The sequence below is a fragment of the Hylaeus volcanicus genome, chromosome 6 (genome assembly GCF_026283585.1).
Source record: "Hylaeus volcanicus isolate JK05 chromosome 6, UHH_iyHylVolc1.0_haploid, whole genome shotgun sequence".
Taxonomy (NCBI): Eukaryota; Metazoa; Arthropoda; class Insecta; order Hymenoptera; family Colletidae; genus Hylaeus; species Hylaeus volcanicus.
In genome coordinates this window covers 15,160,073-15,174,862 of record NC_071981.1, presented here as the reverse complement: position 1 = coordinate 15,174,862, position 14,790 = coordinate 15,160,073, and the positions used below count along the sequence as shown (strand labels likewise).

At 39.4% G+C, this 14,790-nt stretch overlaps 2 protein-coding genes across 8 annotated transcripts; both read right to left on the bottom strand.

The window, feature by feature from the left end:
• On the bottom strand, window positions 1-10,214 carry LOC128878331 (uncharacterized protein CG3556). 7 transcript variants are annotated; one of them, XM_054126450.1, is made up of 8 exons: window positions 9,991-10,214; window positions 5,690-6,138; window positions 5,487-5,615; window positions 5,142-5,382; window positions 4,451-4,698; window positions 3,046-3,465; window positions 1,340-1,822; window positions 1-906 (listed from the first exon to the last, which is right to left on the bottom strand). In XM_054126450.1, the coding sequence occupies exons 3-8, from the start codon at window positions 5,593-5,595 to the stop codon at window positions 845-847; spliced, it is 1,563 nt and encodes a 520-aa protein (XP_053982425.1). In that variant the 5' UTR covers window positions 5,596-5,615; window positions 5,690-6,138; window positions 9,991-10,214; the 3' UTR covers window positions 1-844. The 7 variants fall into 7 exon arrangements, with proteins under 7 accessions (XP_053982425.1, XP_053982424.1, XP_053982428.1 ...); XM_054126449.1 differs by having other exon boundaries at window positions 5,690-6,132; XM_054126453.1 differs by having other exon boundaries at window positions 5,690-5,891.
• A 2,341-nt stretch (window positions 10,215-12,555) lies between these two features.
• LOC128878373 (transmembrane protein 45B-like) lies at window positions 12,556-14,689 on the bottom strand. The gene is made up of 2 exons (XM_054126514.1): window positions 13,783-14,689; window positions 12,556-13,625 (listed from the first exon to the last, which is right to left on the bottom strand). Exon 2 carries the CDS (start codon window positions 13,595-13,597, stop codon window positions 12,887-12,889), a length of 711 nt encoding a protein of 236 aa, XP_053982489.1. The 5' UTR covers window positions 13,598-13,625; window positions 13,783-14,689; the 3' UTR covers window positions 12,556-12,886.
• Window positions 14,690-14,790: the final 101 nt, after the last annotated feature.

Here is a 14,790-nt window from a genome sequence, read left to right as displayed (position 1 = left end):
TCTAGTTCGTAATTGTACACTTTATTAATTTCAAAAAACCAAGGATACTGTACATTGCGACGTTAGGCAAATCATGAAAAATCGTCGATCGAAACGCATTCGTTTCCGGATGAAATTTTGATATACGCATCGCGGCGAAGCTTGAACTTGGTTTCACGTAGCAACTGGGATTCGGTGATTGTAAAGCAACACGCGTAGCAAGATATCAAGACTTAGGGGGTAGGTCAGCTAATACATAGAGATATGGGATTTATTAAATATCAATTGATACGTTGATCATCGACATGATCATCGCCATATCGGTTGAGTAGGTACAATGTGGTTGTGCATTGCAGTTTCATAGAAAATGTTATGCCGTTATTTAGCTTAAGTTTATGATTTACGAATACGCATGGTTATCGTTATCGCCATACGTCAGTCGAGTTATCGGTACACGTATTAGGATGTGTCGCGCTTTTAGTTTACATTTTTTTTTTATCATTTTTTTTTCTCTTTTTTCTTTTTTTTACCGACTAAGTCTAATCGGCCATTAGAGCAGAGTTCCAAAAACGTCACTGCCAGCTCTACTTCTTCGGCATCTTCCTAAGTAACTTGGCGCACGTGCGAACTCATGCGAAATTAATCCTGGAAAATGTCGTTGTACGTTTGCCGTACGCGCTTAGCGGTGGCAGTGAATAAGAGTGAGCTTCCATTTTTATTGATTTCGAGTAACTAGGCATTTTTTCGTTTTTTCATCGTTTTTTAACTCTCCCTCTTCGATTCTCACAGTTTTTGCTTTCGCACGATCCATTTCTTCGTCTATTTCTCAAACTGTTTCGACTAGTCGTCGACGGTTCGTTGCTCTTCATAGTTTCTTATACCAAAAGAGATAATGATCGCCATCGCTGATTTGCAGATCGTCGACGCCTGAAACATTTCCTCCTTAGACCACGATTCGACATCGCACGACGGAACACGGCGAACAAACAGCAACTTGGAATGATATTTGAAAAATACCTGGGGACATGAACATAATATTTATAAAAAAAAAAAAAGAAAAAAACAAGCAACGCTTTTCTTCCGACTTGACGTACGAATCTTTAGATTTCAAACTGAAAACGTATTTTTAACGAAATAAAACGTAACCTGTGTTGCTTAGAGACAGTGTAGCTTTCGATTACTGAAAAAATGTCTAAAATCGATTCAGTAGTTTCGGAGATTATCCCCTACATACAAACAAACAAATAAACAAACTTGACCTCTTTATAATATTAATATAGATTATAAGAAAAAGAAATTGTTCTTTGTGCCCACGATGCTGTTCGTTCGCTGTGTCGTTAAGAATCGCTCCCGTACGTACCTCCAGGGGCAACCAACTGATTACCAGGGGGCGAGGATGGATCAGGTGGCAAAGGGAGCCGGTAAAGGAGCCAGTAGTGATAGGACATCGGCTCCTCCTTGTAACCGGCTATCGTGTGAACGTAATGTCCGTTTGGCCATTCGGATGCCACGAACTGAAAGTGCGGCGACATTTCTGCGGCAAGAAGCATCACCTCGTAAAATCTCTCGTTTTTAGGCGCGTTCACGGTCAGATTGTACGTCTCGTTAACGTGACTGCCGACCCACAGAGTGTACGAAACGTTCACTATCACCGGCGCAGTGGTTCCAACGACCACGCCGTTGTCCGTGTTGCTGGAATTCACCGCGTTCCCAACACTGTTTCCTCTGTTTCCGTTGATCCCATTGTTTCCGTTGCTGGCGTCGCTACTCACACTTTCGTTACTCGCGTTATTCCCGGATACCGACGATACGGCTTCGTTATGGTTGCTCGTGATCGTCGACTCTGCGTAAACATGTCAAAAGGTTCTCAAGAAGATACAGTACAGTCTGTAGATTAACCCTTTCAGACCTGAATTATTTCTTTTTCTCGTATCAACATAATTTAATTTTTAAGACTAACTTGGGCTAAAATTATTATGGAAAGAATAAGAAAAAAAAATTCTAGTAGTGTAGTTTTCGAGGAAAACTATTCCTTCGTGTGCATAAAGACATTCGCCCGAAACGATAGTGTCGGTAATTGTTTAATTTTTTGTCCTCAATTGTGGATGCCAGGTCTGAAAGGGTTGACGTGTTGACCGCCAGACTAATACTTCCGAAAATTTTTACTGTGATTAAATTTCGATTACGAACCATTGGAAACTACATAATCAAACATTTACTGCGGTACTTATTTTTGTAACTCCATCGAAGTTTAAGTATTTCGTTCAAATTCATTTTCATTGGCAGGTAACTTTCAGAATTAATTTTGTTTTGGTTGATAGTTTGTAGTGAAAAAAAAAAGAAATATTCATACATGTCGGTTAAAAAGCACTGTCGACCATGTATGGGTGACGTTGCGATCAACGTGTTAAGGATAATTTTACTTATAACAAGCCAACGACGTGCGAAATTCAAGGCTCAAGGGGACATGACACTGTAAAACCTTTTGAAAAATCGATTATTTTTGCATTTATCAAGAGGGACGCATCTTATAGGTATCTAGTTTGAGAAGTTTCTGGGTTTTTTGTTCTGAACTACACCCTCTGGTCACAAAGCTGCCACCAGTTCTTTTTCCCCATTGTCGATGATATTCCGACACCAAGTTTTCTCCCTTTAACCCTTTGAGTGCCAGAGGAAATTTTCATACATATCAGAGAAATACCAGACAATTTTAAGCAAAGATGCATGACTGTGAACAAAAATGTACATATCGGTCAATTTCGTTTTAAGGTTCATGAAATTTTTACACGATACTAAAAACATGTTAGACTTCCTTCGAAGTCTGTACATTTTTTTTTGTTTTCTTTTTCGCAAAGGAAAATTGATTTCTTAATGAGTTACAGCAATTACAGCTTCGAGCAGCGATATGTCGCTCCTTGGCACTCAAAGGGTTGTCCAATAAAGCATAATGAGAATTTGAGAACGATTCAAGGTACAGTCTCTTCAGAAAGAGTCTTTACAAACATCTTTTTGGAGGGTCGTTACAGTGTCGTACCTCTTTCAGCTTCTTCCAAGTCAAACACTCACCATTACCGTTACCATTACTGGTGGAGGTAGTGGTGGTTGCGATGGTGAGTCGCGGTGGCGAGGTATCGCTGAGTCCTTGGCCACAGTCGAGGATCCTGATGCTCGCCAAACTTCGAGGAGTGACTCCAAGGACAGCCTCCGCGGTTGCACGAATATCTCCGCCGAAGGAACCATCGGGTCGCTGTTGACTCGACAGCCACACCAGTGCAGCTGATCGGTTCCAGCTATCGGCTGGCTCGTTCTCCGCTTCCTCGAGAGCCTGCATCACCAAAGCCGTCGTCCGAAGATCTCCAAAGCTACCGTCGAGTCTTTGCTGCTGCGCCAAACCAATCGACGGTTTGCGCAGGAAATGGTGGAGGTTTCGATGTTTGTGGTCTTGGACGATACACTTCAGGGCTAGGATCACCATTGCGACAGTATCTGAAAAAGGACGAGTGTCAGAAAAATAACACTTCGATCAAATACAGTTCATAGGATTCTTTAATTCTGAAGAGGCTAGAAAGTGATGTCGTTTCTTTTACATTAAATTCAAACAAATAAAGTAATAAGTTTTTATTTTTAATCAATTATGTAACCGTTATCGTTATCGTTATCGTTATCGTTATCGTTATCGTTATCGTTATCGTTATCGTTATCGTTATCGTTATCGTTATCGTCAATCTTTTGCCATCTAGTGTCCAAACTTTCAATGCCAGATCGATAAAAATCAACGAGCTGATGAATAATAAACAAGTATTGAAATTCGCAAAATGACATTACTTTCTGGCCCTCCTAATACATTGTTACTTTAACCCTTAAATGCCCTAAGTTTCAAATTTGATACCGAACTTTTAATACAAATCGTACACTTACAATTAGTTTCTTTTTATCAAAATTCATACCTGCTTTTTACGAAATAAATATATAAAGTATGTATTGTGATTTCTTTTTACTAGTTTTCCCTTTATCTGGCTACTGAAATAAATACATTGATATCTTTTTCAATTTAATTCAGAAAATCAGGCTTCTAAGGGTTAATTTGATGAATTGCTCCACGGCGAGAAATCGAATATTTAAGTTTCAAATGTCGCCCATTCTGTCGAATTTCTTTTAATCCTTTTTTTCCTGATTCAAACTATAAATATAAACACACTCGTAGCGAATAGAACAAAATCAGTTTTCATTAGTTCGAGCCATTAGGACGTACGAAACTTGCAAACAAATTGAGCAAGACAATGAAATATTTTAGAGAACTCTGTACGTGTATAAATAAAGATAAATCTACCAAATTTCAAAAGTTTATAACGAGTTCTTCAACTACAAAACAATTACGAAAATTTGCCACGAAATTGGTAAGAAAATAAAAACTATCCGCTTAGCCGACGTTCGTTGTTGCGACTTTTTGCAAAACGAGCGCGTCGCTCACCGACGTTGTGATCCTGAGCATCGTTTGCGATGTCCATCAACCGACGTATCTGTCTCCTTCGCACGTGACCCTGCGCGTTGCACGCAGCCAGCGTTGTTAGGGCGAACTCGTAATCCGTAGGTGGCTCGTGATGCTGGAGCGTTCCGATCAGGTCGTGACCGTGAAACTGTCTCGGATCCGTACACATAGCGTTCAAGGCGAGGGTGTAGCGCGCCAATCTCACCGGAGAGAAACCGATCTCTCTGTGCCTGAGGAAATTTATTCGATGGTCATCCGTTCGGGCTTCGTCGAGAATCGACATTATAAGACGTAATTATATTTCGTAGAAATCGTTTCTATTCATGGATTATTAAGACCTATGTATCTTATAAATATCTTATAGACATCTTATAAAAAAGAAAGAACTAAAATTATTTGACGAAATATCGATATATTAGCAAGTGATCTGAAAGTTACACTGGCCCATAGCGGTTTAAAAATTCATATATATTGTATGAGCTTATAGGCAAGCATGTGGCAATGATTCAATTTTTATTATAGAAACTAAAAGGACTGAACTTCTTTCACCCTGCCAGATTATTATGCAACAAAGATCTAAACCCGACTTCTCTGTCGTTCTCTTCGCGGTCAACCATCGCAAGTTCGGTAATCAATTTAATTGCGAGAACACCAACTTTCACTTAAACTTTACCTCCAAAGTAGCAACACAATTTCGAGCTCCATCTGTTTGCTGCTCAGCTGCAACTCGAACGGCGCCGGAGGAGCGACGTTGTCCTCCCGCGAGAGGTTAGCCAGCCGAAGGACCAACAGGACGCGATGCGTATCGTTCCCCCAACCAGCGTCTTTGTCCCGTTGGCTCCACAGCCACACAGTCGCGCGCTCCAAAATACCCTCCGCTTCCGTGTCGGTCGAACCGACCTCCGTCAGATTTCCTATCGACCATACACGCGTTAAAAAATTCGCGTCCTCCCCGGTCCCGTTCCACTGCTCTTTTATTTAAGAAAAACAAATGTTTCCAAACACGAAGAAAACGTACCTTCTCCGTGAACGACGCCGAGCGTCCACGAGCACGACAAGAGAAGGACCATCACGGCCGCCATGCTCGCCCTTCCCCACATTTTCACCGAGGATCGAACGATACACATACAGAATCGTCGGCTACCGTCTGCAAGAAAATAAAAGAATATTTATTGTGATCGTTTCGTTTCGTTTCGTTATCGGTCCATTACGCGGCCACACCTCCCCCGTCCGTCCTTTTCCTTGCCTCGAAACCCCCGGAGAACGGTGTCCCGACTCGGAAAACTCGCGTCGATCGCTTCCAATCGACGGCCAATTACGACCGACGCTCGACCAACGGCGGATTCAAGCGATCCGTTCCACGGACACCGGCGAATGGAGAGACACGAGGACGCTTAGCGTCGCGACGCCTGCGGGAACACTACTGGGAACAACGCGATATTGCGTGGGATCGATATCGTAGCAACCGTCGTCCTCCGTGGCGACGTATATGCCCGTAGTTACTCCTTAACTATATAGGCAGATACGTGTACCTGCGCTCTCCCTTTCCGTGCTATCGTCTAGTTGTTAGTCTCTTTCTTTCTACCGTCGCACAGTGGGACAAAACGCGTCGCCCCTATCACCCACGCCACCGACATCGCCATCGCCATCGCCACCGCCACCACCTAGATCTACCGCAGCTTTAACCCCAGCCGCCAAGTAGTCTGCCGCTACCACTTTTACATTTTTATCGACATCCCTTGCGCGCGATACGGACTCGCGCTTCGTACCGTACGAACGACGGTTACATTTTATTGAAACGGTAATTGATTCCATTTACGAAAATTAATCGTTTGGTTGGAAACTTGATTTTTCGAATATTCGACGAGTTATAGACGATATTAGATGGGGGAACGGAACTAAAATTTCTTTAAAAATCGATCTTTTTGGAAGGGGAAGGTAGACTTCTCGAAAGATACACAATTGAAGAAGGTCGAGTCAAATTTTGAGAAGAAAATCTCTAGAATTGATCAAATTACAAATACGATCCAAGTCACGTTCTTTTCAGAAAGCTAGTCGCTATGGCCTGATGCAGACTTTTTTCTATTATTTCTGTTTTAACCCTTTCCACTCGAGACGTGACTCTCGGTCGACACTTGGTTTCACGCACCAAATCAACCAGCAATAACGTTTGTTTAGGTTCAATTTCTTTGGAACTCGAAGTGTCGATAAAATGATTGTCGGCGAGACAAGGGTGATCTAATTCTCAAATCTCAAATTAGAGATCTCATTTTCGAAGTCAATCTTGCATTCGTGACAATAGAATGCTAGGAAAGCATCTCGAGTTGGTGATAGATAACAGAAGAAAGGGCCTCGAGTGCAAAGGTTTAACGAATAGGTGACAGATTTTGGTAAAAATTCAGACATTTTTTTCTAATGATCAGTTATTAATTATGAAAAACAAATTTTATCTACTAATAAATACAAATCCAATATTAAAGATTAGCAATAATTCATTAATTAATCTTCCCTCCCAAATTAATATTAATTCTTTGTTGAGATATGGGAAAAGTCCTACGTCAGGTCGTGGGAGTATTCTCGATACTCGAGTTGGCGCGTAAACCACAGTGGCGACTGAGAGTCGCCTATCGTGTGAAAAGTGTTAGCATTTTAGTATCGTTTCGCTATAATAAATGCACAGTGTAATGTGTCAGTGTCGGGCAAAATGTAATTACCGGGCACTTGGTAATCGTTAATCGTAATTAATAATTAATGAGTGCTCGACGGATAGCGGTTTTAATTTATTCACGACCTGAGGTTAATATACAAAATCTATGTTGAATATAAATTAATATGATTAATGTTTCATTCTCTATAAATGCTTTATATGTTCTTCATATTTACGTGAACCACAAACGCATAAAATCTGCGGTAAATGACAGTAAATTATTAACTATGATTATTTATAAATAACCAAACACGATTAGTTCTGGAAGATTACAAATTACCGATTGATTGTTGCAGACTACAAGTACAGTGTACGACTGATGGGTAATCTGACAATTACAAATGACGATCGCAAAAGCAATCACAAAGTAATTATAAAACAATTACTGCTCTAGTATGCAATGAGTGGAGTGGTGTGTTGTTAATTTTTATTGGAGAGAATACAGAGCCTTTGTAAACAACTAGTCAAGGTACCTAATTTGATTTTGACCATCTCTCCATTGAAGAAGTACGAGATACTTCGTTCCTCAATTTTTCTGAACTCTTCTAATTTTGCCCTCTTATTATTCTACAATCTCACAGCTTTCCCTAAAGTGTAACGCACTAAAATCTGAATTTTTGAATGGATTTGAAATAGACGATAATCATTTCCCCCATGGGACCTTCAGCTGCGTGTGCGTGACAAACGTATAAACTGGCTTCGGATCGATGAAACGAAGAGTTTCGGCTCTGACCACCGCAGATTCGCGTGGCTTTCCTCGAATTTGCATCCCGCATCGGTGAAACCGTATCCTATTTCATGTATCTCACCAGCTGCGACTTTCTCTTTCACTTTTTCTACCCCTCCCGTAACGTGCAGTGGACCAAACAAGTATATTTACACGCTCAATTTTTTCCAAATGACCGAGAAGTAGTACATTAAGGTATACATTTCCGTAGTTCATTATTCATCCCATTCGTTTCTGTTTACTTTCGACTTGATTTTCGGTTAATGACTGGCCTTTTCCTTGTTTTTCCATATACAATCAATCCCATAAATACTGGTACCCTCCATGTCTATCGAAGAAGTTTAACTAAATTGAATAATAATTTTGATATTACCAAATGAATTTTTCATCATAAATATGAATCATCGAACATCAAACCTACCATTTAATTTAAACAAATTTCTTCAATAAGCATAGAGGATACGAATATTTATGAGACTGACTGTATGCCAGCAAATATAAATTCTATATATAATACATTTTCTCACTGTTTAACACTAAAACTACCAAGCCAGTCAATTTTACCCATGCACTATAAGTATAAACTTCTTCTTAAAAGTGCTCAACTATCAACAATGCTTTATTATAATTTATATGGAATTTTTATAGGCAAGTATTATAACAGAAAATGAATTGTATTGACAACTTAGTTTGCTCCTCCTCCCTCCAATTACAAAGATATACTTTTGTGTATGATAAATACGTATATGTTAACCTCGGTAGTTTTGGTGCTAAGCACTCAAGTCTGATTCATAAACTCTTGGGACATAAAAATGAATCTTTTTGTTGCTCTTCTCGTGACTTATCGGCTGAACCCCGTTTGACTCTCGAAGATAGCTTGAACAACATCTGTTTACGTCCGTGACACAATGTACTATTACGAAATACATCGCAGAAGACTGTGGAAATGTTTACACTACGAAAGTTTCTTTCCTCTCGTACTATTTTTAAACATAAAATTATTAATCTTTCGGAGTCAACCTGTTATTTCTATCTATAACGAAGCACTAAAACGCGTACATCATGCCAATGCATTGCTTCTGTACAAGCAATTATCTTAAAAAAAAAAAACTATACTTTCTCGGCCCCCCCCCCCCCCCCCCACTGTGCATGCTACAGGGCGACCCAAAAAATAGGAAACTTTCTTCTCTCACTCTCTCGTCGTCGTCGTCATCGTCATCTCCTTCAACTTCTCCTGCACTCGTCCCCGCTCTCAGGCCCGATGCAACGAGGGACTTAAAATCGTTCAGACACGGAATACCGACTCGTCGGGACCGCGTCAGATATGAATCGATCCCGAGTCGCGTGGAAAAAGTGCCATTATCGAGCGACCCGACGGGAACAGAGTAAAGAATGCGTACATACCAAACGGAATACCGTGGAAAGGTGGCGAAGGTGTTGGCAGAGACGAAAGAAGAAGAAACCGAAGAAAGTGGACAACGACGATGGCGACAACGGGACGAGATACCGTTGCGCGATGCGCCTATCGAATGAATGCGCAATGCGGATCAAACTTCAAGGAAAATCGACGTGTCTGGTGTGCGAACGATACTGGAACGGTACTCGATTCTGCGCAGACTTTCGTCCACGGTGAATGACTTTCGCCTAAATGGCGAAAACGAATTACAGTAGAACCTCGCTTATCTTGGGACAAGGCAGTTCTGATAACGGAATAGTTTAGATAGTAGAGGTCCACTATCAGTAATACTTTCACCATAGACCTCCACGCTTGACCATGGTTTGATAGAAGTTGTTACGAGGGGTTAAAGGGTACAGGACTCAGCTACAGGGGGCTAAGGGGTACTAAGCTCAGCTTTGAGTTCCTATATCAAGGCTGAGCATGATTGTATTCGTATAAACGAGGTTCTACCGTACTCGAATTCCAACCCCCTGAAACCTTCACGTCTACTGCAAATTCCTACACCAGAAGCTAAGCATAATTTTGTTCCTATAAACGGAGCTCTACTATACTCGAATTGCAACCCCTTCGAGCGTTGATGTCCACGCGATCGCACCATGACCGCGCACACGCGTACACCATGCGTTTACCTCGGCGTTAGCTGATCTCGTTGTGGGAACACGCGTGTCGTGTGCTTTCTACGCGCACCTCTCGCCAGTCCCGCGTGAACACAGTGTCTTCAACGAATCAGACAATTCGAACACGTAGGTCGAGTCGAGCCCATCGTTGACGCGACTGACGCGAGCAAACGCGAGCAACCGACGCATCGAGCGAAACGGGTACGAAGGGCTTCGAGGTCGCCCTCTTTCTTCCATAATCGAGGGTAGCTAGGCGTCTCCCCTCTTCGATCCTCCGTGCGGCTCGCGCGAATCCCTTCTCTGCCGCAGCGAGAGAACATTTACACGGCCAGCCCTTCTCCATCGGTACGCGCCCGATCGATCCGAATAAAACAGAGTAGAATGTGTCGCCGCGCGACGCGTCGCGATGCATAATGGATTATCTTCGAAAAGATTCTATCGCTTGGACCCTGGGGGTCGGCAAACTACGGCTCGTCTGTTTTTAAACCGACTCTGTGGGTCAATATTAGAGATAATTGATCAATTACGCGGGTCGTTATTAAGGGACGATCGTTTCCAAGCAACTTTAATTGTAGAGAGTGACAACTTAGAATTTGATTGCGATGAAATGTTATCTTGAAAAAAACAGTTGCATTCGTGGCATAAGTAGAAAATTGATCCTGTTCCAGAGTTATTTGGTACAATCAGAGAGATTATATGGAGTATACAGGGTGTCCCAAAAGTCGGGGAGGAGCCGGAAATGGGGTGTAGCTGAGACGATTCTGAACAACAATTTCCTTTGCAAAAATGTCGGATGGGGCTTCGTTAAGGAGATATTAAGAGAAAACCCCGACCAATCAGAGCGCGCGTAGACCGTTCGACCGGCCGCGGTAGCGAAGGCTACGCGCTAGGCGGCAGCGTCAATGTCCTTCGATGCACGTCGAGTCACTTGTTCGCGTACAAGCGCGGCCGCCAGCGCGTAGCCTTCGCTACCGCGGCCGCTCGAACGGTCTACGCGCGCTCTGATTGGTCGAGGTTTTCGCTTAATACCTCCTTAACGAAGCCCCATCCGACATTTTTGCAAAGGAAATTGTTGTTCAGAATCGTCTCAGCTACCCCCCATTTCCGGCTCCTCCCCGACTTTTGGGACACCCTGTATAATTTGCTTGGAAGCAATGTGGCGAGGAAGATTTGGAAAACAAACTATTTTTCTTTTTTTAAGTGTCACTCGCGAACCTTTGCTTGGAGACACCGGAAGAACGAAAAACTGCGATCGATATTGGACGGCATACAAAGAAAATGATCTTTACAATATTAAAAAGATAATCCATTCTCCCTCTTTGTGTTTTGACTGTGATCATTTTGTATATCATTGAATACAGTTTTGGAATTCGTATGGCTGTGTGAGTACTTCCAAAACACGTTTCTCCCGTACCGTCTACATTTCTTATTTTATATAGAACTAACATTCTTTTTAAAATGTTTAAACTATCACAGTTTCAGTCCGGGATTCCCGGTATTTTCGCTCAAATTAACAACCATCTAGCGGTGAAAGTACCATACTAATTTTTAGAGTTTGATCAGGACTTCTATCGGGAAAATGCTTAAGCTTGTCCTCTAATAGTTCCTTTTGTCACCGCTAGATAGCGCAATTTATACCGTTTTTACCGACACATGTGTAATAATAATTTAAGATTTATGAAAATCACACAATTCAACTCAAATATTATGAAAGTGAAGAACACCTTTTTTCAGATGTGATTATATTATCCAGCAGTGTTCCCAGCGACTAGCACTCGATTTTCAATAGAAGTACAATACAACGTTATAGTTCGTGAGTGGTCTTAAAAAAATCATGCACGCTTGATACATTGAACGAGTTAGTTTATACAATCAAAAATTTCAAAACTCCCGAGAGCAGTCGCGTAAACGTGGAAAATCTCAAGCGGAATGACCGTTTCAACCAACTAAAATGTGAAGCGCATCCGCATGTATGGATACATACAGTAGTGGGTTTTTTAAATTGTTTTAAATTAATCAAAAGAAAGTAAACCAGAGAAAGTGCAGACGCAATTTAAAGGATTTCCGTCATTTCAAAAATTATATTTTTTGAAACGAGAAATAGAAACGAATAAGATATCTATATAAGAAATTGTTCATTACGCTTTATATAGTACAGATGATTCCAATTCCAAGTTATATATCCATATTTTCATTTACTTTTAAACGAGGAAGATTGCAGCCATTGGCTCATATTACTTGGTATGCAATTGATAATGTCACCTGACCCCTACTGGTGATGTACAGTTAGCAATTACATACTTCGAATAATATAGTTTTAGCACTACAATATATTAGTTAATATGTCAAATGTATCATTTATATAAATAATTATTCAATGCTGCCATATGTATCGACTCGGTTAGTGGCACCATCGGTGGGGAAACGCCCAAGTTTGTAGTGAAAATAGTTCCAACTTTTACTGTAAGATAGCGCCACTGATATCTTTTAATTAATTATTCTTTATTTTTCATAAATGTATAATTAATACGATTCTTTGTTTTATAACACTTCAATCTATAAGTTCAGACTGTGAGTAATAAAGTTAACGTGACCAGATCAATGGAATGGAGATTGTAATTTGAAATACGTGATTGAGTAGCTAGGGTCCTGTCCATGACTGTGGTCGTTGGTATTACAAGGAATTTCAGAACTACTATCTAGTAATATTATAATATACGTGGAAATAAAAATTAAAAAGTGAAAATAACATAACATTTATAATAATTATTTTATTACTGTGTTTTTAAAGATTATTAATTTTGGGATTTCACGAAATTTATGCTTATCTGTATAATCAATTTTTAAATGAATTACACATTATAAATTACAAAAATGTTTAATAAAATAATTTATACACAATGTATAATTATGTAAATTCAGGTGCACAGCTTCTTGTCGCTGCTACTACAGACAATGTTACAGCTGATGCAGCAGCAACATGCCAAGAAAATACCAGAGCAATGCTTCCTGGTAAAAATGATGCTGTGTGGTTCAAACGTACCATGTGTGCTATCCAACTGCCATGAAGTAATGTGGTACAGGCTCTGAAAAGCTTTAATTCAGGCCAAACAAGCTCTAAAATAATGGCTAGAGATGTTGCCCACACTATAAAAGCTAAAATTAAATTGATTACGGCATTGTTCCCTATGCTTTCCCATAAGAAAAGGAATCCTTCCATGAAAAAGCTTTGACAAAGTGCCAGTTTAACTAATCCATCGCTTACATTGTGAGGGAAATAAAAATTCAAAATATCTACAAGACCAGAGAATGCAAAAAAAAGGTAGATCGTAGCTAGTACAACCTTTGGAGAGACCGTACCAACTTGTTCCAAACCACCAGTTATTGTACTGGCTAGACCTATGGCAGTTGCGATCAATTTCAAACTTCCCTCTATCGGATGTCTATTTAACAGCTTCTCACATTTCTCTATGAACACCAATCCTTTTGTCATATTTAAATCATCTCTAGGTCTCAGAGACACCCAATACTTAGCATAATCATAGCACCATTTTAACCCAAAACTGTAGAAGATTAATCCAGTGAGAATGCATGGCAAATGGCTATCCATTGAATACATTTAAAACTATTGCTTTGCTGTAGTGAACCTATATATGGTACAAAAAACAGTATATACTTAATATTATTAGTGTTTTTAATTAAGTATTTTCATAGCTCTTCAGAATCTCAGTTCAAAACAATAGAATAATATTTATGTAAATAATTAAATATATTTAATAGAAATATTTATTTCAAATTACTCACTATGTACTACAATTAGTTTGCGCTTCTGGATATTTTAGATTGTTACAATTTCAGCATCTAATGATGCATAAAGAATTTAACGTCTTAGCGTGGTTATGGTTTAAAATCTTATGGATTACAAAGACGAAAGCAGACGAATGGGGTGTAGGCCGTTGCGTTTTAAATGTGACTAAATATAACGTTCTGTAGTCTGAACAAGAGATTTTTTCTAGCTCGGACGTTATGGAATTTCAAATAACAATAAGTTTATAGAAATTTTTCAGTAATACAATACAACATAAAACACTCAGCCATTTTTACTTTATTTCGTTAAAAAGTTATGTCGAAAAAATGTAAAAACTATAAAAACTAATTCCACTCCTTCAAAATCGTTCTTTGTAATTTTATTCTATATTCACATAAAGTTTAATTTAAATCAAAATTTCTGGGATTGAATTCTTACCTTATAAGGGAAAGTATGATTACAGTTTCACCATACAGTTTTATAACAAATGAAATTGATAATAAAAATTTATTTTTTATTTAAGTATTGGAAAACAATATGTTATTATTGTCATTATGCAACAACGTTCGAAAGGTAAAAAGACAAAGATTAATAAATGTGAATTGGTTTTTGTGAAAGATGCGAAATTTGTATAGAAATCGTATTGATCGCTTTGATGAATGATCGATCTACTATTCCGAGTTTGAAACGTTAGATATGTTATATTTTATTTTAAAGTCATTAAGTTGTATATCTCAGTATTTTCCATACCGTACTATTTTTAATAATGGTTTGTTTTACGAGGTAACATAGATTAGAATACAATAATATAAAATTCCACTAGAAAAAAGATGTTTATTTAAATATTTAAAAAGAAATAAGAAATACCATTTAATAATGTTAGAAAATACTTTTATCATTCTATCAGTCCCGAATAAATTGATGTATCATTGTCCTTATTAGAATACAATTTTGCCATCTCTATATACTATAGGACATACTATAGGACTTAAAAATGTTCATGT

Coding starts and splice junctions, on each gene's coding strand:
- LOC128878373 (XM_054126514.1), bottom strand. CDS start 13,597: ATGTATTCAATGGATAGCCATTTGCCATGCATTCTCACTGGATTAATC.
- LOC128878331 (XM_054126450.1), bottom strand. CDS start 5,595: ATGTGTATCGTTCGATCCTCGGTGAAAATGTGGGGAAGGGCGAGCATG. Junction 5,383..5,486: donor CGGCGTCGTTCACGGAGAAG/GTACGTTTTCTT, acceptor TATGGTCGATAG/GAAATCTGACGGAGGTCGGT. Junction 4,699..5,141: donor ATTGTGTTGCTACTTTGGAG/GTAAAGTTTAAG, acceptor AAATTTCCTCAG/GCACAGAGAGATCGGTTTCT.